We start from the raw sequence: 24,425 nt of genomic DNA, 5'->3' as shown, positions 1-24,425 counted from the left end.
TGTGAAATGATTACCACAATAAGGTTATGAACACATCCATCACCTCACATAGCTACCATTTATTTGTTTGTGGTGAGAACTTTCCAGGTCTATTCTTTTACCAACTTTCAAGTAAACAATCCAGCATTGTTAAGTGTAGTCACTGTGCTGTACATTAGATGCCCAGAACTTGACAAAATAAAGCCTATGAGTACAGTGACTGCCCCTCCCCCTGGAAACCAATCTCCTCTCTGAGATGTGGTTTTTTTAGATTCCACAGGTAAGTGAAATTATACAATCCTTTTTAATACTAACTCTGAAACCCAGTGCGTATTTTATACCTACAGCACATCTCCGTTTGGGCCAGCTACATCGGAGTGCTTAATAGCCACATCCGGCGGGTGGCTACCATATTGTACAGCACAGCCCTAGATAAATAGAATAATTGTTTTAGGAAAATTGACATCTGAAGGAGTTAAAAATGTGAATCAATCCGTAACCATAACCATAACCAGAAAGTAATCAATGATGAAGTGCTAGGAGAAGATCCCTGGCTCAGGTGGTTTTATGGGGGAGGTTTCTCAGCACCATTAAGGAACCAGTCATTTCTACGTAAACTGTGTCAACGCAGTTCTGCTTTAGTAACACCATAGGCTGTGTTAAGTGGATAAACTTCCTAACACCGATTTTAGGGATAAAATCATTGCAGCTCTGAAGAGCCAAATTAGGAATGAGGCGGGAACCTACAGGGGTAACTTTGGTTTTCCTTGAGGGTTGGGGAACAAAAGAAAGCCTATGAGTAGAGCGACTCCCAGAGGGAAAGGGGGTGGGGGAGGCAGAAGATACAGGGGGGATGGATGGTGATGGAGGGGGACTTGGGGTGGTGAGCACACAGTACAATATACAGATGATGTGTTACGGAATTGTACATCTGAAGCCGATATAATTTTATTAACCAATGTCACCCCATTAAATTCAATAAAAAGGTAAAAAAGATTTGAGAGCTGCTCCATACTCACTTTCAAGTTACTTTTCAAAATGGTCACGCTTCTTTTTATTCATATTAATAAAGTATGAGCCTGGCACTGAGCATTATCATTAAAAAAGAGAGAAAAAGAAGGAAAAGAGCGGGCCCAGGGAAAGCGGGAGTCTGGAAAGCGCACCAGGTGAGGAGCTGCGTGCGGACACAGCGGGTAACGCGCAGCGGGGCGAGTCAAACTCCAGCATCGCGGATGGTGGGCAGAGACGGCTTTCCTTTTATCTGCAACGAGCTCATTTTATTTAAATTGGGAAACTAAGAACCAGAAGCTTTTAATTTAATGCGCAAACGCGTCTCAATATCCATCTGGCAGCCCGCGGTGAGTCCCAAAGGGGCTCTTTCTCCCAGGCCCCCGACGCCGGCGGGCGCTGGATCCCTGGGCCTGGGAAGCAGGGAACTACCGGGGGCGCCGGGGCCTCGGGACGGGCCGCGGGCCGCGGGCGCGCAGCCTTCGCGCGGTAGGAGGCAGCACCGCGCCGCGGCCCCTGCGCCAAACGCGCCCGCGGGACGCGTAGCCCGGGGCCGGCGCTCGCGCGCGCCGGGCGCCGCACCTGAAGCGCGGGCTGAGCCGAGCAGCCTCCAGGGGGCGCCGCGGGGCGCGCTCAAGCTTACAGCCGGGGCCCCGTCCTGGCCCGCGGGCAGCAGTCTGCGCGCCCGCGAAAAGCCAGTTCGCGTCCCTTCTCGTTCTCATAGAGATTCTGGGAGCCACGCGGCGCGCTGGCCTCGCTCGCCCGGCACGGACCCGCCGAGGGGTCGCCGGAGCCTCCAGCGCCCCGCTGAGCTCGCGGGCCCGCGGCGGACTACAGTCTCCAGCGTGCCCCGCGGCGGCGGGCGGGGCCCGGGCGCGCCGGCAGCCAATTGGGGGGTCTGCGGGCCCGCCGGGGAGCGGCAGGTGGAGCCGGGCTGTGGGCGGGGGCCGGCCGGGTCCTAGACCGCGTCCCGCGGCTCGCCGGCAGAGCGTGGGGCGCGGCGCGAGCGCGGTTGGCACGCGGGAGACGTCCCCGGGGACGGGACCAGGCGGGGGCGGGGTCCGCGGCCGCCCGAGAGGTTCCGGGTGCTCCCGCCGCGCGCAGCCCGGGGCGCACTTGACGGGGTTCGGGCTGCAGGGAAGGGCGGGTCTGGGGGGAACCCCCGAGCGCCGCGTCCTCGAGCCCCTCCTCCGCGCGGGCGCCGGAGCCCCAGCCCGAGCCGGAGCCGGCGCCACCTCGCCCCCCGGCTCGCGCGCCCCCGGCCATGGCTTTCGCCAATTTCCGCCGCATCCTGCGCCTGTCTACTTTCGAGAAGAGAAAGTCCCGCGAATATGAGCACGTCCGGCGGGACCTGGACCCCAACGAAGTGTGGGAGATCGTGGGCGAGCTGGGCGACGGCGCCTTCGGCAAGGTTTACAAGGTGAGGGCGCTGGGGGGGGGCGGGGATGGCAGGGGAGCGAAGGGGCGCGGGTTCCGGTGCCACGGCTGGAGAGGGCGCACGGGGGCTGCCCGTCCCGAAGCTCGGGGTTCGGGGCTGCTGTCCCGGTGACCCTTGTTCTTCGGGGGACGCTCGCTCAGCCCGGCTGCGCGTCTGCGCGCTGGGCGCCCCCTCTGGACCCGAACTCTCGGCTCGGTTTCCGAGCACTTCCTGTGCGACCGGCCGTGCGCTCGGCGCCGCAGGGGGAGACAAAGGGGCGCTGCGGGACCTCAGCGCCCGAGAGGGCCACCCGGGCACCCGCCCTGTGACTGGGAGAGCGGGCAGACTTTTGAAAGAGCGCCCGCCCCTGGCTGTGGGAATGCCGAGGCGTGGGGCACCCACCCGGCTGCGTCCGGAAGGTTAGGACCCGGGGAGGGGGGGCGCACCTGAAGGTGGTCCAGAGACTGGAACAGGCGCGGGTTTGGGGGGCGGTCTAGAGTGAGAGGTTAGGTTTGGAAAGGCGAACGGGGGCTGCCCTGCGGGGTCATATGTGATCCTGTGGATGAGTCACAGCTGGGGAGTCTCCCAGCCTGCAGCCACCTTTCCCCTGGAGGAACCCGGCGCTGGGAGCTGCTGAGCAGGGGGGTTGGGGCGGAGCTGATGAATTCTGGACGTGTTTGCAGCAGGACGTTGTCTGGCTCCTGCCCCTGTGGACGAATTCCGAGTGGCTGCGTTGCATTGGGGATCCACACACTTAGGGCTTGACCCTGTCCCTGGTCTGCTTTTCTCCAGGAAACTGGAGAGAGTCCTCCAGGAGGGCACCACCTTCCTAAGCCACCATCACCCGCCTCTGGGCTCCTCTAGCTTGTAGACCACTCTGACCCCAGGATGGCCCTTTTAGGAGGCTGGACCTCAGAAGGGGCTTCTGTATCCCCCCCCCCCTACATTGCCCTCAGGATTTGCTCTCTTTGCCTTGACAGTGGCCCAGCGCCTAGATACCAAAGTGTGGTGCCTGGATGGGCAGTGTTAGCATCATCTGGGAGCCCTAGAAATGCAGAATCTCAGGCCCCACCCTACACCTACTAAATTAGAGTCTTTTAAGAAGATCCCCACCTGAGCCCTGGCAGGGTAGCTCAGTTGGTAAGAGCATCATGCGGATATGCCAAGGTTTCGGGTTCTATCTCCAGTCAGGGCACATACAAGAATCAATCAGTGGATGCATAAATAGGTGGAACAACAAATTGATGTTCCTCTTTGTCTCCCTTCCTCTCTCTCGAATCAGTTTTTTAAAAAAGATCCCCAGGTGATAGCTAAGCACATCAAAGTTTGACAAGCACTGTGCTTGAGGCAATTTTGAGGCCAAGGAGGCCCATCTGGGTGCCTGTTTTGTTACCTTCCCACCTCCCCAGTGAGCGGGCATTTCCTGTTACAGGGTGGAACCCCCACTGGAGCAAAGGTTCTGTGGTCACAGAGGCGGGCCTCTGTGCTCTCACTCACACCCCTGGCTCTCAGGCCGCCTGGCTTTGCTGCCCTTCTCTGCCTAAGGGTTCTGCATGTATTTGAGGGCTGTGAGCACCTTCTGACCTGGGCACTCTTTCCTTTACCCTTCTCAGAGCTGCATCTTTCTCCTAGTGGCACCAGGAAACTCTCCTGAGCCTTGTGGCTCCCCCTGGACACCTTGCCATTGTCCTCGCCTTCCCAGGGTAGAGCCTGCACTTCCAAATGCCCTGTGACCATCAGGAGAGCAGCTGGACCCTTGGTCGGCTCACCACACCCTTCACTTTCTCCAGAAGGCTCTCTTGGTGTTTTTTGTGTGTGTGCTGTTGGCTGTCAAGGATGGTTTTTTCTGTTAGGGGCTAGCTTTCCATTACAGTCTTGTCCCTCTCCCCCAGTGTATCCTGGCTTCATATCCTGGTTCATTTTCTTTCAAACCTAAATGCAGAACTTTGCTTTTATGCTGGTAAGATTTCCCCTTGACAGTTTCAGTTGTCATTTCCTCCCGCCTCAGCCCTGTAAAACTCCCCTGCGACTCTGAAGTTTCATACAAAGGGGCTCATCTGATTCACAAGTTATTTTGTCTCCTGGCTCTTCAGAGCCTGTAAACTCCTTTTAAAGTGAGTCTGGTTCTCAAAGCTGTGAACTGGCTACATCACAGCCCCTTCCCCTCCACCTTCCCATCATTAAGACAAGGGAAAGCTGGACTAAGAGAGCTGTGTGATGGCTGATACACCTGGACAATTTATTATATTACCTGTCTGACCTTAGTGTGTGACCCTCTGATCTAACCCAACTTTGTGTTATGTGCTGGGATAACCAGGTCCAGAGAGAGGAAAGGGCCAGAACCCAAGGCTCTGGGTTTCAGTTTGTCACTTCCCTTAGTTGCCAGCTGAGGAAGACCCATCCTGGGTCAGAGATCCCTGTCTATCAGGCCTCCAACCTTGGAAAAATGCTCTGACTGAGCCCCTTAGAGCTGAAGGTGAAGCAGGTGTTGCCTTACTAAAGATGAATCCAGCCGGAACTTCATTGTTTCCTGCTTGGCCACTGGGGCTGTGCAGGAGGGAGGTCCCATCTAGGTTATGGCTAAGACCCCAGTTCGCATCTTGACATGGCGCCTGGGGCACCAGTTGACTGTGAGCTGGGGAAGTGGTGGCCAGCACTATTTCTCTCCCTGTTCTAGAACCGGCAGATCCTGGTGGCCTTGGTGGCAACTGCTTTCCTGAGGACTTTCTTAATTTGTTGGACTCTGATTACAGATCTGATGAAAGTCTTGCCAGGCTCAAAGCCTAAATGTTAGCAGCCTGAAGGCCTGAAGCCCCTCTTCTGCTTGATAAGCCATCAGTGAGCCTCAGGAGAACAAAGAAGAGGGTAGGATTGATTTTTGAACAAAGTCAAGCTCATTCTTACCTAATCCTCATGCAGCTGCAAATTAATTTCAAAAGCAAGTCACTTCTAGTTCATTGCTAGATACAAAGTAAAGTTCACAAGCTACGTGGTTTCAAAATTCTTGCCCTTAAAAAGAATCTTTATTCTGAAGACATGAGAGGGGAGGAAGTGTTTGGTGCTTGCTGTCGTAGCAGCTGGTGAAGCAGGTACACGTGCACGTGACCGACACAGGCGGAGTGTGCCCGCGAGAAGCTGGGTTAGCAGGCCTTGGAGGGTTTTCCGCTTCTTGAAAATCCCTTGGGTTTTGATCTTATGTTGTCTTTAACCTTTTAAAAAGTTTATGAGTTTGCAAAATTGGGGGTATATGAAAAACATTATTTTAAAAACATGTTTTTATTGATTTTAGAGAGGAAGGGGTGGGGGAGAGAGAGAGAGAGAGAGAGGAGAGAGAAATCAATTTGTTCTACTTATTTAGGCATCATTGGCTGATTCTTGTATGTGCCCTGACAGGGATCGAACCTGCAACCTTGGCATATCAGGACTGTGCTCTAACCAGCTGAGCTACCCAACCAGGGTGGAGCATGTTTTTAAAAAAAAGATAACCTAAAAGAAACAGTTGCACACTTTTATACAAGTTTTGTGGATAAGAAATACAAAAAAATTGCAACAAATACTGTGCCCTCCAGACCTGCAGGGCCCTGGCTGGTTTGGCTCCATGGTTAGAGCGTCAGCCTGTGGACAAAAGGGTCCTGGGTTTGATTCCAGCCAAGGGCACATACCTCGATTCCGGGCTCGATCCCCAGCCCTGGTCAGGGCACGTGTAGGTGGCAACCAGTCAAGGTGTGTCTCACATCGATGTTTCTCTCTTTCTGTCTTTCCCCCCTTTCCATTCTCTCTAAAAAAATCAATGAAAAAAATATCCTGGGGTGAGGGTTAACAACAACAAAAGACCTCAGGGTTTGTCTGTGGCGATAGGCATGGGTAGGGTTGCAGGGGAGGAAGGAGGGAGGCCTGAAGTCAGGCGGGGAGTCAGACGGGTCCCCAGATGTGGAGGGGTGTGGCTCAGAGTGGTGGACAGATGTTGAAAGTGTGTGCCCGTGTGTTTTGGGCACCCTTTTCGGCTCAGTTCTGCTGGGTGCGGTTTTCTGCATCCGCCTTGTGTTTCTGGAAGACAGGACTGCACATTAGCAGGTGCGAATTTAGCATTTGGATGAAATTGTTCCCCAGTGGTGCTGGGACAGAATTGGGGTTTTCAGTTACATGTTCCAGCCAAGGTGACTGTACATTGATGGGGACCGGGGACCTCAGGTACCCTCCAGCTCCCTGTTAACCCACATCCTTCGAGGGCCACATCCTGCCCTGCTGCCCTGTTCAGACAAAAGAGAAGTGCCATGAGGTGGGAGGCCTCCTGCCTCCTGCCTCCCACCAGGGCCCTCCCCTCCCCTCCCCTCCCCTCCCCTCCCCTCCCCTCCCCTCCCCTCCCCTCCCCTCCCCTCCCCTCCCCTCCCCTCCCCTCCCCCCCCCTAGCAGTTTTCAAGCCCTGTTTCCGTCCAGTGTGCCCCCTCCTCCTCCGGAAAGAGATCTGGCCCCAGTCAGTAACCTTATTTCCGCTCAGCCTGGTGTTTTTAAACAGAAGTCCATGCTATTGTGAGTGGGTTCCTGGCTCGGTCCTGAAACCAAGGTGGCCTGAGCTTCCTGGGGATGTCGCCCGCCTGGGGGGTTGGCTTGGGTGCCGAGAGGCTGACTGAGCGCTTGCCACACGGGACTTGTCCCAGCTGGCTCCAGAGCAGGTCAGGGTGGAGTGAGCTAGCGGGCTAACTGGAGTCCCAGCCCTCCGCCCGCTCACCAGGGCCCCCTGGCCTCCTGAGGTTCCTGGGCTAGGGGGGAATCCCCAGGGGTGGCCCCCAGAAAACAGTCCAGCTGAGGGCAGTGGAGCAAGGGGCTTAAGGGAGGAAACTGGGGCTCAGTAAGATCTGGGTTTCAACCCCAAGCAGGTGACCTCCGCCTCTGAGCCTCAGCTCTTGACTGTAAATGGAGGTGATAATTTGGAGAATTAGGGAGGTCTGAGGAGGTGATACATCGAGCACCTGCCCCGCACTTAGGAGGTGGGCAGGAAAGGAAGATAGTTTATGGCTGTTGCGCTTGGTATCCACAGAGAAGGTCCTGGCCAGTTTCTGCTGCTTAATGAGACGAGGCACCAATACTGAAGTTTGTAGCTTGTTCCTTGCACCAGGCCTTCCCCACCTTGGCACTGTTTGGGGCAGGTAGTTCTTCGCTGCGAGGGTCATCCTGTGCAGTGTGGGCTGTTAGCCGCATCTCTGCCACTACCCACTGGAAGTACCGCCAGTGCCAGCATCCTCTCCCCCCATCCTTACCTGCGACAGCCAGAAATGTCTCCAGACACCGCCACATGCCCCCTGGAGGGCAAAAATCGCACCAGTCGAGCGCCACTGCCTCAAACGAACGAACATGCCTCGATTCAGTTCCACAAACAGCGCTTGCTCACCTCTGTGTGTCCGGTCCCTGGGTGTCCAATCAAAGACTTGCGGCCAGGTAGACCGGGGTTCGAATCCCGGCTGTCCCACTCAGCAGCTGCGTGACATCAGGCGAGCGGCTTGTCTCTGAGCCTCAGCTTCCTTTCGTGTATGGTGGCGCTGAGACTGCTGCTCACCCACAGAGCTGCTGTGAGAATTAACCCGCGGGCACAGCGATGGCCCATAGGAGGTGCCCGTAAGGGCCTGCGGCTTCCCCTGATGCTCTCACTGCCACGTGGGGGAGGGCAGAGGAAGGTCAGGGTCGGCTGGGGTGAGAGAGAGTGTCCTACAAAGACAGGGCTTGTGTGAGTAGGGAAGACTTCTACTGGGTGGGGTGGGTGGGATGGTGACAGAAAGTTTTAGAGAGCAGGAAGCCTGGGCCAGGAGAGACTGGACAGTGAGGCCTGAGGTTGCCAATTGGGTGGCCCTTGAGCCTGGTGTGACCTTCGGATGGGTTTGTGTGGCTCGCATGTGGCTGAACCAAGTTCGGAATGGCTGCCAGCATTTTGACATTAGGGGACTTCACATAAAACCCCAGATTTCTGTCTTCTCTGGAAAGATCAGAGAAGCTGGTACTATGGCCCGTGGGGCTGTGGGGCCACATCTGCAGGGACTGCGGAGCAGCTTCCAGGCCGGCGCTGTCCAAGGGAAACGGAACACAAGCCACACATGCTTAAAAGTTTCTAGTAGCCTCATTCCAACCAGGAGAGAAACTGGAGAGATGAATGTTAATAGTACATTGTTGTTAACCCAGGGTATCTAAAGTAGTATCATTTAAAAAAAAAATTATATATTTATTTATTTAATTGATTTTCAGAGAGAGAAAGGGAGAGGGAGAGAGCTAGAAACATCAATGATGAGAGTCATTGGTTGGCTGCCTCCCACATGCCCCCCACTGGGGACCGAGCCCACAACCCTGGCATGTGCCCTGACCAGGAATCCAGCTGTGACCTCCAGGCTTCACAGGTAGATGCTTGACCCCCGAGCCACACCAGCCAGGCTAAAGTAGTATCATTTTAGCATGTAATCAATATGGAATGAAAGAGATAGCTAATATTCTTATTTTGTAGTAAGCCTTTGAAATCTGTGTGTGTGTTTTTCCTTTAGGGCACATCTCAGTCTGGACAAGCCACTTTTCAGGGGTTCAAAAGTTACCTGTGGCTACTGTACCAGGCAGTGCAGATCTGGCTTCTCCTGGTCACTCCCACCTTCTCCCCTCCCCCCAGCTCACTCTACATGTTTCTGCTGCCTTCTCAAGCCCAGTGGCCAATAGGTGTGGAAGCTGGGCCTAGCCTGGGGGTCCTGGCCAGGCAGGGCCAGAACTAGAATAATATTTGAGGGCCAAGTCAAGAGGGCCTTGAATGCCAAGCCAAGGAATTTAGATGTGACAGTTTTAAGCTCAACTAATGGCTGGCCTGCCTCAAGCTCCTAGGCTTGACCTGGTCACCTCCTGTAGTGTTAGAGGGGAGCTCTCTCTGGGTGATCACCAGAGGGAGGAGTGGCTTGCCTAGATAATTGGGGGATGCCTAGGTTTCCTGGCTGCCCAAGGCCATTGATGAGTGAAGCCTTAGTCCGAGTGGCCATGCCCTGGTGGCTGCAGCAGGCAGTGGTGAGAAGAAAGGCCAGAGCTGTGGTTGGGGCCCAAGTCAGAGCCCAGGGAGGGAAAGTGACTGATGGAAGGCAACTGGCTGAGAATGAGATGTGGCGTGTGGGTGGGAGGCATGGAAGATTCTAGAGAGCTGGGCATGGGACTCAGGAGGAAAGAAGCAGAGGTGAGGCGGGAAGGGAAGCTCACGTTTTTCAGGGTCGGAGATCGCACAGGAACGGGGTGAGGGCCCAGAGTTAAAACCTGGCTCTACCTCGTGGGTTGTGTGGCCATGAGAAAATGACTTACCTGTGCCTCAGTTTCTTTAGCTGCAAAATGGCTGTAGGAGTGGCCTCATCGAGTTGTTAGAGTATGAAATGACCCAGACAGACCACTTGACCTAGAACACTGGAAAAGCTCGTGTGTTAGTTATTAGGGTTATTAATTGAGCACCTACTGCGTGCCAGGCGCTGTGGGTTCCAGGGTGAATGAAATAAACGAGTAGGCAGTTGATTTTTGCTCCATTCTTATCTGTCCATAACTTTACCTCTACGAGCCCATGAAAGGCAGGGATTAGTAGCCTCACTTCACACCCGATGAAGCATAGGCCCAGAGAGGTACAGTGACTTGCAAAGGGTCACACAGCTATTTTGTGACAAGGCTGGGACTTGAACCCAGATCTCTGTAGCCAGGAGCCTGGGCCTTTTCTGTGTACAGAATGGAGGGAAAGCTGTGGCGGGGTAGCTCAGTTGGAGCATTGTCCTGATATGATCAAGGTTGCAGGTTTTGATCCCCAGGCGGGGCACATACAAGAATCAACCAATGAATGCATAAATAAGTGGAGCAACGAATGGAAGTCAGTCTCTCTCTCTCTCTCTCTCTCTCTCTCTCTCTCTCTCTCACTCTCAGAAAAACCAAAACCAAAACCCCCGCCAGAATGGAGGGGAAGATGAGGGGCTTATTGTGAGGAGAGGGCCCAGGGTCACTTCTTTGAGGTGTCCCCCTATAGCCTTGGTGTTTCTGTGCGCAGGATTGTGGCCCTTCCTGCCAGGCCTGCTGCAGCCTCAGCTGGGGCTGAGCCCCTGATGGCGGCGGTGGCCTCTCCGGCAGAGGAAGTGGTGAGGGGGACAGGCAGGGCTAGCAGAGGAAGTGGCAGGGGGAGGGGGCGGGTACCAGGGTGGGGAAGCTGGGTGCTCCTGGGGCCCTGGTGGGTGTGGGGCTGCTGTGCCACAGCATGTAAGGTGCTGAGCACCCCTGGGTGCTGCGAGTGGGGCTGGGGGAACACACACCAAACAGCTGCCCCCTCTCCCCCCTCGCCCCCTCTCCCTCCCCCTCTGTCCCTGCACTGCACTCACCTTCTACTTCCCCACCCTGTCTTTCTCTTCTCCTTTTTCTCTGCTCTCCCCTTTGCTACATACCTTTTTTCCCCCTTCCTTCCTCCATAGCTTACTTGCTTCTTTCTTGCTAACAAGCAGCTATACCAGAGCCAGAATTTCGGCCCCGAGACCCCAGTGTTAACCACTGTGCTGGCGACTGAAGCGTTAACTCTAACCAGCCTCTGTCCAGTGGGGGGGGAGGGGGTCCGCCGGGAGTGGAAGGCTGCGGGCCCTTCTCTGCGGGCCTTTTTCCTGCCATCTCTTCCCAGGACTCTGCGCGGCTGGGCTCAGCTCACAGGTCCGTTCCTCAGGGAGCCCTGCCCCCACCCCTCCGGACCATGGTGACAGCTCCTTGCCTCTGTCCTCCGGCGCTCCTGTCACAAGCTGGGATTTTCTTGTGTGTTTCCTTGTTTATTTTCTTTCCTCTTTGGGAGAGGTAAGGTCCCCGAGGGCAGGGTGTTATCATTTATTCATCTTTTGTGGAAAGGGGCCTGCTCCCGGGCCAGTTTCTGCTGAATGAATGGACCGTCAATGAGCAGTAAATTCCTGACCCGCCTTCCTGCCCCCCCAGGCCGGCCCAGGGCTGTGATTATGAGCCCAGGCTCTGGAATCAGTTCTGAGTTTTTCCCTCGGGCTTCACCGCCTGCTTCCTGTGTGACCTTGGGGAAGTCACCTCACCTCTCTGAACCTCAGTAGCTTTAGCTGTAAAATGAAGATCAGTGTTTCCCTGTAGAAAGACAGACCTGTGGCCAGCCCTGGATGCGGTGCCCGGCGCAGAGGGAAGATAAGTTGATGCAACTGTCATTGTCATCGTGTGGTGACCACTGTTGACTGGATGGCCTGGCTTCCTGAGGAGTGACAGGCAGATGCCCAGGAGGCTGCTCCTGGATAGACACCGTGTGTCAGTTTCCTGTGATCAGCTGAAAACGTCTTGCTCTCTCGCTGTGTTAGGTGAGCGTGATCCAGCGAAGATGACGGCTGCATCCAGCCCTTGAGAAGTTCACTGCCAGGGAAGGGTAGCCTCAGCTCTGCCTGTCCCATGGACGGTCATCAGGGTAGCCGAGGCCACTCTGGGCGGCCGGAAGCGTGACATTCATGCCCTGGAGGGAGACGACAGCTCTGGGCCCTGTCCCCCTTTGCCCGTCTTCCTGGAAAGCTCCGGCCTCACTTGTCTGGCAGCCCAGGCCCGGCTCTGGGCCCTCTGAGGCTGCCACCATCAAAGCTGTCTTTGTCCTGCTGAGGCGGTGACCCGCCAGAGCTGGCAGGTGTCCCTGTTAGTCCTGAGATGCTTCCTGCCTCTGATTTGCCTCCTGGTAGGCTCTGGGACCACACGGGTGGCCTGAGCTCCTTCTCAAGCCTCCTTCCTTGGCACACTCACCGCCCCACCTCCACTTTGAGGCGACAAGAAACCATCACTGGGGCGAGGAGAGGGGAGTGGTGTGCCTCCGGTAATGAGGGATGGGCCAGTGCCACCTCTGATCTGTCTGCAGGGCTGGCCACCATGGCCAGTAGGGTGCCCCTCAGGACACCTGAGGCACCTGCACCTCCCACAAGAGCCACCCTCATAGGCTCTGACTTCGTGATGCTCCTTCATCCCACAAGTCCCAGCTCGGCCACTGTCTTTGCTGCGTGACCTTGGACAAGTGACGTCACCCCTCTAGAGGGGTCTGGGTTTCCTTTTCTGCAAAATGAGGTAACACAATAGTTCTCATCAGTGGGACATTGGTGTCTTTGTTTTTTAATTTTATTTTTCTAAATTGACTTGAGAGAGATATCAGTTCATTGTTCCACCTGTCCGTGCATTCACTGGTTGCTTCTTGTATGTGCCCTGACTGGGGATCAAACCCACAACCTTGGCGTATCAGGACGGTGCTCCAACCAACTGAGCTACCTGGCCACGGCTGGGACATGGGTGTCTTTCCTGTGATCTTATGACGACAGTGCCCAAGGACACACAGCCAGGATGCAGCAGAACTGGCCGAGCTCAGCTTCCCAGCTAGTGTATACCCAGTGTTAGCCAGGGCACGAGGACAGGGGATTTGCCTGTGTGACCAGCCATTGGAGAGCCATCTGGCAACAGGCCAGTCAGGTCCCAGGCTTCTGGATGCAGAACCGTGTGATCAGTGTTGAGGACCAGACAGTGGGGGGCTGGTCAGCTCTGCGGTGGACCCGCCAGTCGGGCACGGTCTAGGGCTGCTGTGGGCGATGCTGTGGAAGTGTTCCGTGATTGAAGGGCTTTTGGTAACGTGCTGCTAAATAACGGGAAAATGACAAGTCAGTGTGTCTAGGTGAACCCCATTTTTTAAAGTGGGGAGAGAGCCAAGTGAGTGAGCGTGTATGGGGCGTTCACTGCGGCCCAGCCCTGCGCTAGCATCTTTCACAGGTCGACTGGGGGAGGGCTTTCGACTGCCCTTGAGGCAGGAACTGCTTACGTCTTGATCATAGGAAGTAGGAAAGTCAGGAACAGAGAGGTGACACAGGACCCCTGGGGCCACACAGCTGGGAAGCGCAGGGCGGGATTGCTGGACAGGTCTGGGTACCTCCACCGGAGGAATACTGGGAGGAGGTGCTCCCAGATGCTCAGGGGACTGTGACTGGTTTTTCTCCTTTGTCCCGTTCTGTTTTGAAGACTCTCCTAATGTGTACATGTTGTTTAATAGAACAGTAAAAAAAAGGACAAAAGGTGCTGTTGATGGAAAACACTGAGTAACCTTAATTTCTGAGGTTTGGGGCTGCCCGAAGGCAGGGCTCTGAGAGCCTCGGCCCCGGGTGGTGGGGAGGGTTGGGGAGGGAAGCCCCGCGGTGCCTGACGCGCCTGGGAGCACAGGCCTGGGTGAGGGGCTTCCTCCTCTCCCTCCTCCGTGCCCTCGACCCCAGCCGCCCTCCTGCGTGATGACTCAGCACCAGCAAAGGTGGGAGCACCTCTCTCAGCTCCTTTATCAGTGATACGGGGCTTGGGTTCCTCGCCACTTTGGAAGAGCTGAGATCTGCCGGCTCCCACATCCCCGGCCAAGTTGGACAGGTTGTCTGGGTTTTCAGCCAAGGGCCGGATTTGATGCCTTTGGGGCCAATCCTGTTTGGGTTTTAGTTTTTATTTGCTGGCCCTGAAGGATTGTGTGGCTCGGCGTTTCCCTGCAGGGCCATGCCGGCTCGCCAGGCCCCTCCTTCCCAAGGGAGAGGGTATTAAATGCCATCTTTGGAAGCCCTGTCACCCCTCTGCTTTTGTGCTTCGTAATCTTTCTCATCCTTCAGTGTCGCTTGTTCTGAAACCCAGCCGTCTCTGTTGTCGCTGAGCTGAAACTTGGCCCTGGCGATGATTGATCGGGTGGTTTCTGTCCCCTTGGCAGGGCTCGTTAACTGTGTGTGTCCTGGCCCCGCCAAGGCCTTTGGCTTATCCACGATGAAGAGGGCCCATCTTCCAAAACCAGAGAACAGCTGGAGAGTCAGGAATCTGGATGCGTTGAGAAAGTGGGCTTCTTGTCACTTTTCTTTCCCTTCCTGTGTGGAGGGCCCCATTTCTCTGTTTGCAAGGAGCTACAACCACCAATCATTTACCCATCCACCCATCTGTCTGTCCACCCAGACATCTTCCTACCCACCCATCCAACTATCCACCCATCCATCCACCCACCCACCCATCGTTCCACACATCCACCCTTCCATTTACCCACCCATCTATTTACCCTTCCACCCATCCATCCACCCACCCATCCACCCATCCACCCACCCGCCTATGTATGAATCCACTATCCTCCCACACATCTATCCATCCACTTACCCGCCTGCCTGTCTGCCCACCCATTCTCCCCTCTTCCCCTTTACCCGCCGTCCCTTGCTCCCATCTATCCACCGGCTCTTCTGTGCCAGGCGTGTGGGGCAGCCTAGAATGAATCAGACATGGGCTTAGCCTTTCTGAGCTCACAGCCAGGTCAGAGAGAAAATCTGAACACAAATGACTGTGGCCCTAGGTGGTCTGTGATAAAAAGGGGAGTTTGGGCTTTATCGTGTCAGCAGCTGGGAGCCATTGAAGGTTCCTCCTAGGAGTGTTCCTGGTTGAAGGCAATGGAGGAAAAGATGGGGAAGGAGGACTGGCACATGCAGCATGTGGTGGGCAGGAGACCCCTGGAGATGTTTATTCTCATGGGTTGCTGAGGGGAAAGAGCACTGGGCAGAGAGCCAGCCAGACCTGAGTTCGAGTTCTGCCAGCCACTTCCTAGCTGTGTTACCTGGGAAAAGCCACCTTCTCTACCTGGGCCTCAGCTTCTCTTCAGTAGGAGGAGGTGGCAGGCAGTCCCTCTGCATACCTCATGAGCTCCTCCTGGGTAAAAGCTCCTCCTGCCCCAGAGACCACGGGGGGCCTGGCAGGCCTTCCGTATCCTTGGCCTACGAGGACCCGAGCCTCTGGAAGGCCACTCCGGGGTGCATATGCGGCTCCCCTCTGTGACTGACGTGAGCCTGCCAACCAGGGGCACTTTGGGAACCTGAACCACGGCCACATCGCCACCTGTCCTGGCTCTGTGCTGACCTCACACTACTCTCTTGCATCTTGCCCTTTCCCTGCACGTCGCCAGTTCTGCTGTGACCCCGGTTCCCTCTGGGGCCAGATTTTCTCCCTCCTTAATTAATAGAGTCCAGGCCTTTCCCACAATTGGCAGCAGTCATCACCAGGCAGGGGCACCACCGCTGTATATTTTGGCACCCAGACCAAGCCCTCCTTGCTCCCAGTGGACTGAACCACATTTGACACATGGCTGGCACAGCCGTCCAGAATCAGGAGGACGGGAAAATAGAAACCTTTAGCCTTGACTGCTCCATTCTTTGGCTCTGACCCACCCGCCCAGGCTGCTCATCTGACAGGTCAGCTGGAAGCCGTTCCTCACGCGGGGTTGCTAAGGAGATGTCACTAGCAAGCGATCCCGCCCGAGCCGCCTCCTACTCTCTGCACCCAGCCCTTTGCTTTTCCCTAGAAAAAGAAAGGCCAGCTTCTGAGGCTGGAACGCGGGAGTGGGTTCTAGATGCTCTCGCCATTGTGAGAATGCGTTTTTCACCAGGTGCAGCTCGTGAGCGGAGCTGCCTGCGAGGACCTGCTGCAGGGATGGGAGTGTTCGGTGTGGTAGCCACTAACCACTCGTGGTTATTAAGCACCTGTCATGTGGCTGATGCAACTGGGAACTAAGATTTTAATGTTGTGTAATTTCAGGTAATTCACTTGGCCACAGTGTGGCCTGTAGGCACCGTATTGGACAGCGCGGCTCAGGTGGGCTCCTGAGAGGGCAGACGAGGTCAGGATGAGGTGGCCTCTTTCTGGGCCCCAACCCCAGCCTGTCCTCGCTGGGACCCCTGTGGCTGATGGCCAGACGGCACTGGGTGAAATTAGCTCCTAAAAACCACCTGCATTCCTCCTGCTGTGTTTTCAGCTCGCCCCCGTCCATAGGTGCAGTTTTCCCAAAGTTATCACTTAGCTATAATTTTATTATTCTGCTCTGCTGACTTCTTATTATGGCTTAATTATTTTTTCTCATTACTGTATCACCTTCCTATTTGTCATTTTAAAGCGTTGCTTAATATCTGACCAAGTCAATCCCACCACTGTCTTACAGTTGCAGTGAAGGTTATTTCCACTTTTTGGCGATTATTACGGACTGATGTGAACATGGTCCATTTTGTGTGTGGTCCTTTTTGAAGTTATGTCCCAGCCTGAAATGATCAGGAATGAGGGATAGATAATAGGCTCCAGAGATCTTTTCAAGGCCCTTAAGACCTATTGTTAATTTCTGTCTTTAAACGAGATAATCTGCCTATATTCTGCTCGGTGCTGCTCAGACCCGGTATTCCCATTGTACTGCCTGTGGGTCACCAGCACCGGAGGTTGTCGCTGTCCCTGGTCTTGTTAGTTTAATACGTGTAAAATGATCCCCACTTTTTTGGAGGAAGATTCTTTTGGCGGAAGAATCCCACGGTTTCTGTTTGCCTGTGGCCCTTTGCTGACCGGCCTGAATTTTTGGTCAGCCCCTCCGAGAGGTCCCAGTGAAGGGCACTTTGTAGGTCTTGGTGCACTTGGGAGTGAAGGTGCCCTTGTCACATGTGTGTTGCGTGGAGAAGTATTTCCGTAAATATTTGCGGGACAGCCCCGCAGGTGGGGAGCTAATTTCCATTTTGGTGGACAGTGGTTTCAAGTCCAGAAGGGAGTTGATTGGCTCACATAACTGAAAAGTCTAAGGGCGGATCCGGCCTTTCGGAACAGCTGGCTCCAGGTGTTCGCAGACCCTCAGCATCTGCCCTCCTCCACCTGTGGGCCCTGCTTCCCTGTCTTGGTCTCTCCTCAGGCCGCTCTCTGAAAGTGGCAGAATGGGCTGCAAGACCCTCCAGCCTTTATCCTAACAGTGGAGCAACCTCCTAGAAAGAAAAAGCCTCTTTCCTGATTGCTTTACCCAGACCCCCCAGTACCCAAAACAAACCAAAGAACTAACAGGTACAGCCCTGCTGGCCTGCCTTGGATCACATGGCACGTCTGAACGGCTGGCTGTGACTGAGTGAGGAGAGGTGGTTCCCAGAAGAAACAGGAGTTGTGAGTCCAGGGGGATGGATGCTGCCCAGTTCCCCTGCTGCCCTCTTTAGGACTCCTCTCCGGGCACCTCTGCCAGCTCCCGGGCCTGAGGTGCCCCACCCCCGGCCCCGTGGGTTCTTGGCTCAAGTTCTTGTTCACTCTGCTTGAGGCAGGCGGTGTTCTGTTTTGCAGATAAGGCGGCTGCTGCAGATTGGACCCTGGTCACTGCCTTCGCCTTTGTGGACTCTGTTTCCTCATCTGCAGCATGGGGGTGGGGAGCTGGGGTTTAGGAGTGTGGCCAGTGTTCTTTCTGGCCTCTGAGTTCTGTGATCTCAGCTCTTTCCCTGGGGGAGGAGGCAGGGGACACAGTGATCAGCCTGCAGCCAAGAGGGAAGGGGAGGGCCTGGGAGTTGTCCCCTACTGGCTGCCACAGTGTGGTTGACTTTCAGGAAGCCTCCAGCCCCTGGCTGGGCCCCTTGGGTGGGGCAGGGCTCCCGGCAGGCAGGGCTGTCCCCACCTCCTCCAGGCTGGGCCCCCAGCCGCACAAGGGGGAGGATTGTTCCCACAGAGGTGCCTGGGCTAGAAAACACAAGTGGCCACTGTGTGTGTGCTCTCGAGGGTGTGGGTTGAGGCCAGCAGCGGAGGGCTGGGTGCGGGCTCCCCCTTCTTTCGCTGGACCCCAGCCCTGCCTCAGCCGGTGGGAGAGACGGACGTCAGAGTGCACAGATAGCCGCTTGTTCTTTATGCTTGTCACCTCCCACGGGTCCCCTGTCCACTTGGACCACCCTTAGCTTTCCAGGACCCACCCACTCTCCAAGATGCCCTCACATCAGACCACAGAGATCTTGGGCATCACTTCCCCGTCCTCCCACTATGCAGTGAGGGAAACTGAGGCCCAGAGAGGCCCTTTGCAGAATGTATAGGCATCTCTGGCAAAGTGGTCAGGAATGTGGACTTTGAATCCACACAGGCCTGAATTTACCTCCCAGCCCTGTGTGACCTTGGACAAGTGACTTGACCTCTCTGAGCATCAGTTTTTTTATATGTAAGATGAGGCTCTTAATAGTAGTACCTCCTTGGTGTGAAAACTAATGGAGGGATCAGTGTCCTGTGATGTCCCCTTGAGGCTCTGCCGCTTCACTCTAGGCTCAGCTGTTTCATTTTCAGTCCCCTCTTGGGGGCATGTAGAGCCCAGCAGCTCCAGGGCTGCCTCTTGCAGCAGGGCTTGGGACCATCTCAGCGCTGTTCTGAGGTTGCATTTCATTGGCTGACCCCATCACATCCCTCCCTGAGGCAGTCACTGTGTTCTGATTAGCCAGGATGAGTCACCCACCCACGTCTGGAGATAAGGGTGGAATTCCCTCCATTGCATCTTGGGCCTTGGAATGAGGGTGGGTTGGCTCTGTTGCAGAAAAATCCGGGAAGTGTGAGTTCCGCTGTGGGAGGGCCATGAATCCGACCCACAAATGCCCCTCTTGGTGGACACTCTCCACTAGAAAAGTGCCTCACACTACTCTGGGCATGTAAGTAATGGTGAGTGAAGGGGTAGGCAATAAGTGATCAAATAGCCTAGTGCATCGACGACTCAGGAGACTGAAGAGCAGCCCTGGGTGGGTCCTGATACCTCTCTGAGCCTCAGCTTGCTCCTCCAGGGAAGGGACACCATGGCTCACACCTGCCTTAATGGCCTGTGGTCAGACTAAACTCTGGCAGTTGCAGTAGTCCCCAGCTGCCAAGCACGCTATTGGCTGTGGTTGTCATTTATCTTTAGCAGAGGGAGCCAGAGCAGGGAACTGGGCCCTCACCCAGAAGGGCCTCCTGGGAAGTGAGTCAGAGCTCAGGCGGCTGTTTGGATCCAGCCTTCACCCCTCACTTGCTGTGTGACCTGAGGCAAATCACTGTGTGTCTCTGAATCTGAGTTTCTGCATCTGTAAATTGAGAATGCTAGTATTTATCTCTGAGCACTGGATGGAAGATGAGGTGAGAGAGTCCACGTAGGGTCTGCCCTGGCCCCTGGCGAGAGCTCCAGCGGGGGCAGCTGTTTTATTATCAGCCGTGATTGTGGCCTCAAGGTGATGGACTGCTGGGCTGGTAAAGACTTTAATTTTGGCCAAGTCACTCTGTGTGCTGTGCCATGGTTGCTGCTCACCCCTTTCTGGTCGGCACTGGCCTGTGGAATCTGAGCCAGGTGCTGGGCAGCATGGTCCCTCCCTGTGAACACAGCAGCCCTGCCAGGCCCGGCCCCTTGGTCAGTGCTGTCTTCAGGGTGGCGGGCGAGGCAGGTTGTGTGCAATCCTGGAAAACGGACCCTGCCTGGGCCTCCCCCACCTCCAGGAGAAAACATCCCTTTTAAGGAAACCCAGAAAAAGGTGGCAGGCAGCCTCCTGCGCCAGCCCCGGGGAGTGAAAGGTGACTGGCGGAGGGGTGGCCTTTGCCAGCTCAGTGCGCCTGCCCTCTGGCTGGGGGCCGGGGAGCGCGGCCAGGGGAGCCCTCCGCCTTCCTCTCTGAGAAGGAGCAGTGTCTAAACTGCTCTTCTGGGCTCGGAGAGGACTTTGAACAGTGAGGAAGGATGTTTTGATGGTCCGGTGGCAGGAGAAAATCAGAAAGCAGTGAAAGGCAGGAACATAGTCCGTTACAGGTGTGTGTGAGAGTGCGGGGGACCTGACCGCCTAATTGAGGGGGTTAAGGGGCTCTGAGCGAGCTTTCAGAATTGAATCAGGGGAGAGGACACGGGGTGAATTCCAGCACAAGGACTGAGCCCGGGGAATGGCTGCCCGTGACATTCCAGCCCTGACCTGGGCTCCTGGAGGGTTTTTTAGACCAGCAGGCGACGAGGGGAGGGCGGCCGCGGGAGTGCAGGCGGCCCGGCTCTGTCACTCTCCTTCCCTGCGCCTGGGGTAGTAATAGCACCGCATCCAGGCTTGTTGGGGAGATGAATGGATTAGCCCGTGTTGAGGTGTAGACCGAGGTCCCATGCAGAGCCACCCCGTGATAAATGTGGACTTCGCAGCTCAATGAACAGAAACATGTCCCTAAACTGAGAATAAATTTGCAAACGAGTGTAAAAATTGCCTATGGGTGTGACTCCCTTCTAGAAGGCTTCCTGGCGAGATTCGGCACCCGCTCCCAATTCCCACTCTGCACCCAGGAGCACGCCGTCTCCCCACTGGCACTAGAGGGTGGGTCTCCCCAGCTGGCCCTTGGGGTCCCTGAGGCCAGGGGGAGGGTGTCCCTGTGCAGGGCTGGCCTGGGACCTCTCGGAAGTGTCTGTTGGCATCTGATCCAGGAGGCGTCTGAGTTCTGGAGATGACGGAGCCCGTGTACAGTAGGGGACAGTGCATAGAATCTTGGAAGCCGAAGACCCAGATGTCCTCTGCAAGCCTGGACTTGCTTGTCTGTAGAATGGGGACACTGTGGTGCGGGTTACGGTGGTGATCATGTGACTTGACATGAATTCCTATCGTCATCCTCGGGGTTCCTGGTGCACAAGTGGGCATCTCTAGTGGGTCAGGTGGCACAGCTGTCCTTTAAGGCCAGAGGGGTGTGTGCTGCTCTCCCCAGGGAGGCACCTTGGTGGAGGCCAGCACGGCTGCTCAGGGGCCCCGGGCACCCTGTTCTCCGTAGATTGCTGTTGGAGGCTCCGGGGTGCAGCTCGCTTTCAGGGCCCCTGTCGCAGGATAGGGTGCTCTCCCTAAACACCGGGACCGCCCCGCGTGCTGGGTGAATGCAGCAGCCCCGCGGCTCACGGGGCTGCCCAAGGGGACTGTGGGTTCCCCTCCCTTTCCGTGGACACCGGCTCACCGTGGATGGAGTTGCTTGTGTCATTTACACGGTTATTTCTCTCTTGCTCTTGGTTTTTAAATTGTACCATATGTATAACACGAAGTTGAACATTTTAGCCATTTCTAAGTGTATAATGCAGTGGCTTGAAGGACATTCACAGTGTTGTCCAGCCTTCCCCGCTGTCCATTTCCAGAGCTTTCCATCACGCCAAACGGAAACTCTGCCCTCATTAAACACTCACTCCCCATTCCCTCCAGTGTCCTCCCGAGCACGCCTTGGTCACCTTCTGTGCCTCTGCTTTGCAGGCCAAGAACAAGGAGACGGGTGCCTTGGCCGCCGCCAAGGTCATCGAGACCAAGAGTGAGGAGGAGCTGGAGGACTACATCGTGGAGATTGAGATCCTGGCCACCTGCGACCACCCCTACATCGTGAAGCTCCTGGGCGCCTACTACTACGACGGCAAGCTGTGGGTAAGGGCGTCACCCCCGCGGCCCGGCCTGAGGGCCTCGGCTCTTTCTCAGCATCTGCCTGGAGGGCAAGGAGAAAGGGAAGTAGGGGGGACTCTGGATCCCCCGCACCCCCTTTCTGCACAGCCTCCCCACTTTTGGTTGAGAGCAGGAAGGAACTAAAGCTCTCTGGCCCAGCCTTGAATCCTGGGCTCTGCTGCTTACAAGGTGGATAACCCTAGGCAGGTTCTTTCCTGTCCAGGCCTCACTTTCCCCGTCTGTAAGATGGGGGTGATAACAGTACCTAGCTTGAAGGTCGTTATGGGGATGAAACGAGTTAATTCGTGGTGGGTGCTTTGAGGAGTACCTGGCACAGGTGAGAGTTGGGTGAATGTTGGCTGCTGGTATTTGTAGCAGTAAAATCGTTACTACCACTGTGGTGGCTGCCACAGGGGGATTTCTTTCAATGGCAGCACTAAGGAGGGGAGCCCTTTAACAACCCCCCATTCTCCAGAGTGCCGGGATTTTTCTCAGACTGTCCTGCCCCACACAACCTCTCCCCCACTGACTTTCTCCTGGTCTTAATGCCTCTCAGTTTATAAAACCCAGACTTCCTAGTAGGTTTGAGTCTTTCCAAACCTTTTCTCAGTCGATATTTTATATGTAAAACAACGTCTCTGTATCCCCAAAGCTCAGTACAGTTGTAACAAGATGCTGTTCCGGAGAAGCCTCTAGTGTATCCTGGGGGCAGTCGGAAGGCTTGTCGGGTCGCAGGTGGATGTTTTGCGAGGTTTCCAGGCTGGGCGGGCTGGGTGGCATCCACGATGGTGCGGGACCGAGGCGGCCGGCTCATGTTACTGCGCACAGCCCGGTCCCGACAGCTGTTAGTGCTGCTGTGGGGGTCAGGAGTGGGTGCTGTAAGCGTGTCACCTCCTGTCCCGCTATAGGAGCGTCACTGTGTTTTAGTTACATTGTAGGCAGACAGTGGGGAGTTTGGAGTTGATGTGTAATGCTTATAGTTTTTCTATTAAGAATAATGGGAAATAGACCCACACTTGGCTGTTTTTTTTTTTGGACAGAATGCCTGATTTTTAGGAATAGAACTACCGATCTTATCAAGGAAGTTTGCAAAAAGGATCCTGATGTCTCAGAAACCAAAGGAGAGTTTAGAAACACTGTTGAAGTTCATGCCTCTCATTTCACAGGGATGAAGGGAACCAGTGTGTGGGGTTGGGTGAGAACTTGGCCGCCCAGCCCCACCCAGAGCTCTGTCCCCTAAAACTGGTGGCCCCCCTCCCCCGACAGAGGCCAACTCCCCTTTGTTCTCCGAGTGTCACTGAGCGATAAAACCACCACCATCTGGTGTCAGCTGCAGGTTTCAACGCCCCTCCTCACCCACGGTCTCCAGGCACCTCGAGAGGTGAGCAGAGCAGGGAGACTGGTCATCTTTTCCAGTGGAGGGGATAGAGGTCCAGAGAGGGCAGGCCCCTTGCTTATGGTTACACAGCTGAGGCCTATAAAGCTGCTGCCAACTCAGGGCCATTCCTCTGTCCTGATTCATAGAGCTGCTTTTTAAAATGTTTTTCCTTCTTTTAAGAAATTAAATGATTACAATGGACCCTTGAACAACACGGGTTTGAACTGCGCAGGTCCACTTTCTACGTGGATTTCTTTCAATAAATACCTGTACTGTTTTCAATCCCAGGCTTGAGGCCTCATGTGGAGGGCCAACCTTACCCATTGTTCTACGCCGTTTTATATAGGGGACTTGAGCATCCTTGCCTGTTGGTATCCACGGGGATCCTGGAACCAGTTCCCAAGGATATCAAGGGAAAACTGGTTTAATTAGTTTTGGGGAGTCAAAATTTATAAGCAGATTTTCAGCTGTGTGGTGTCGGCGCCCCTCACCCCTGCATTGTTCGAGTCAACTGTGGGCACTGGCTGGGTAGCTCAGTTGGTTAGAGCGTCGTCCTGATACACCAAGTTTGTGGGTTTGATCCCTGGTCAGAGCACATACAAGAATTAGCCAGTGGCCTGGCCAGCTTAACTCAGGGGTTGAGCATCGACCTAGGATCCAGGAGATTGTGGTTTGATTCCCGGTCAGGGCACATGCCCGTGTTTGGGCTCAATCCCCAGCAGGGGCGTGCAGGAGGCAGCTGATCAATGACAACTGTCTCATCACTGATATTTCTCTCTCTCTCTCCCTCTCCCTTCATCTCTCTGAAATCAATAGACATGTTAAAAACAAAAAGAATCAGCCAATGAATGCATAAACAAGTGGAACAACAAATCAGTGTATATTTCTCTCTCTCGCTCTCTCCCCCTTCCTCTCTCTGTCAAATCAATTTTTTAGAAATGAGTCAGCTGTGATATATATGGTCATCGGAGAAAAAGGAGAATATGTGAAAAGGCAAAAGAAAAAAAACGGTTCGTACCATCCAAATTTTATACCAGAGATAACTGCCGGTAACGCTTGGAATGTGTTTTCCTGGACTTCGTATATACACACTCCCATACCCACAGTTCTTTGAAAAGGATGAATTTGTATCATACCTGTTACTTTTTTTACCTTTTGCTCAACTCTTTTTATGTAGCTCTATTCGGAAGAGTTTTTCATGTCAGCAGGGAAATACCTGCATCTTTAGTTTTTGTTCTGTAGATGCCGTCTCCTGATTGTGCTGTTCTCTACTGATGAGCATCTAGGCGCTTCCTTTTTATTTTTTTGGTTATAAACAGCTCTGATGGACATCTTCGAACTTTTGTGTCATTTCCTGAAAACCTCTTTAGGAGGATTTTGAAGATTTTCAAGTGTCTGTTATCGAACCGGCCTTACGGCGCCACGTTTGATATTTACAAAGAGTTTCCCC

The 24,425-nt window shown here is 54.9% G+C and overlaps 1 protein-coding gene across 2 annotated transcripts in view; it reads left to right on the top strand.

Annotated features, from left to right (window-relative positions):
• The first annotated feature begins 1,938 nt into the window (after positions 1 to 1,938).
• The window catches only part of STK10 (serine/threonine kinase 10), an 85,935-nt gene continuing 63,448 nt past the window's right edge, over positions 1,939 to 24,425 (top strand). For both annotated transcript variants that reach the window (XM_081136657.1, XM_081136656.1), the window contains exons 1-2: positions 1,939 to 2,407; positions 21,418 to 21,582. In XM_081136657.1, coding sequence (XP_080992783.1) covers positions 2,252 to 2,407; positions 21,418 to 21,582 — 321 coding nt within the window. In that variant the 5' untranslated portion in view covers positions 1,939 to 2,251. The remainder of the gene's footprint in view (positions 2,408 to 21,417; positions 21,583 to 24,425) is intronic.

The sequence above is a fragment of the Miniopterus schreibersii genome (genome assembly GCF_964146895.1).
Source record: "Miniopterus schreibersii genome assembly, chromosome: 4".
Taxonomy (NCBI): Eukaryota; Metazoa; Chordata; class Mammalia; order Chiroptera; family Miniopteridae; genus Miniopterus; species Miniopterus schreibersii.
This window is presented reverse-complemented; position numbering and strand designations above follow the sequence as displayed.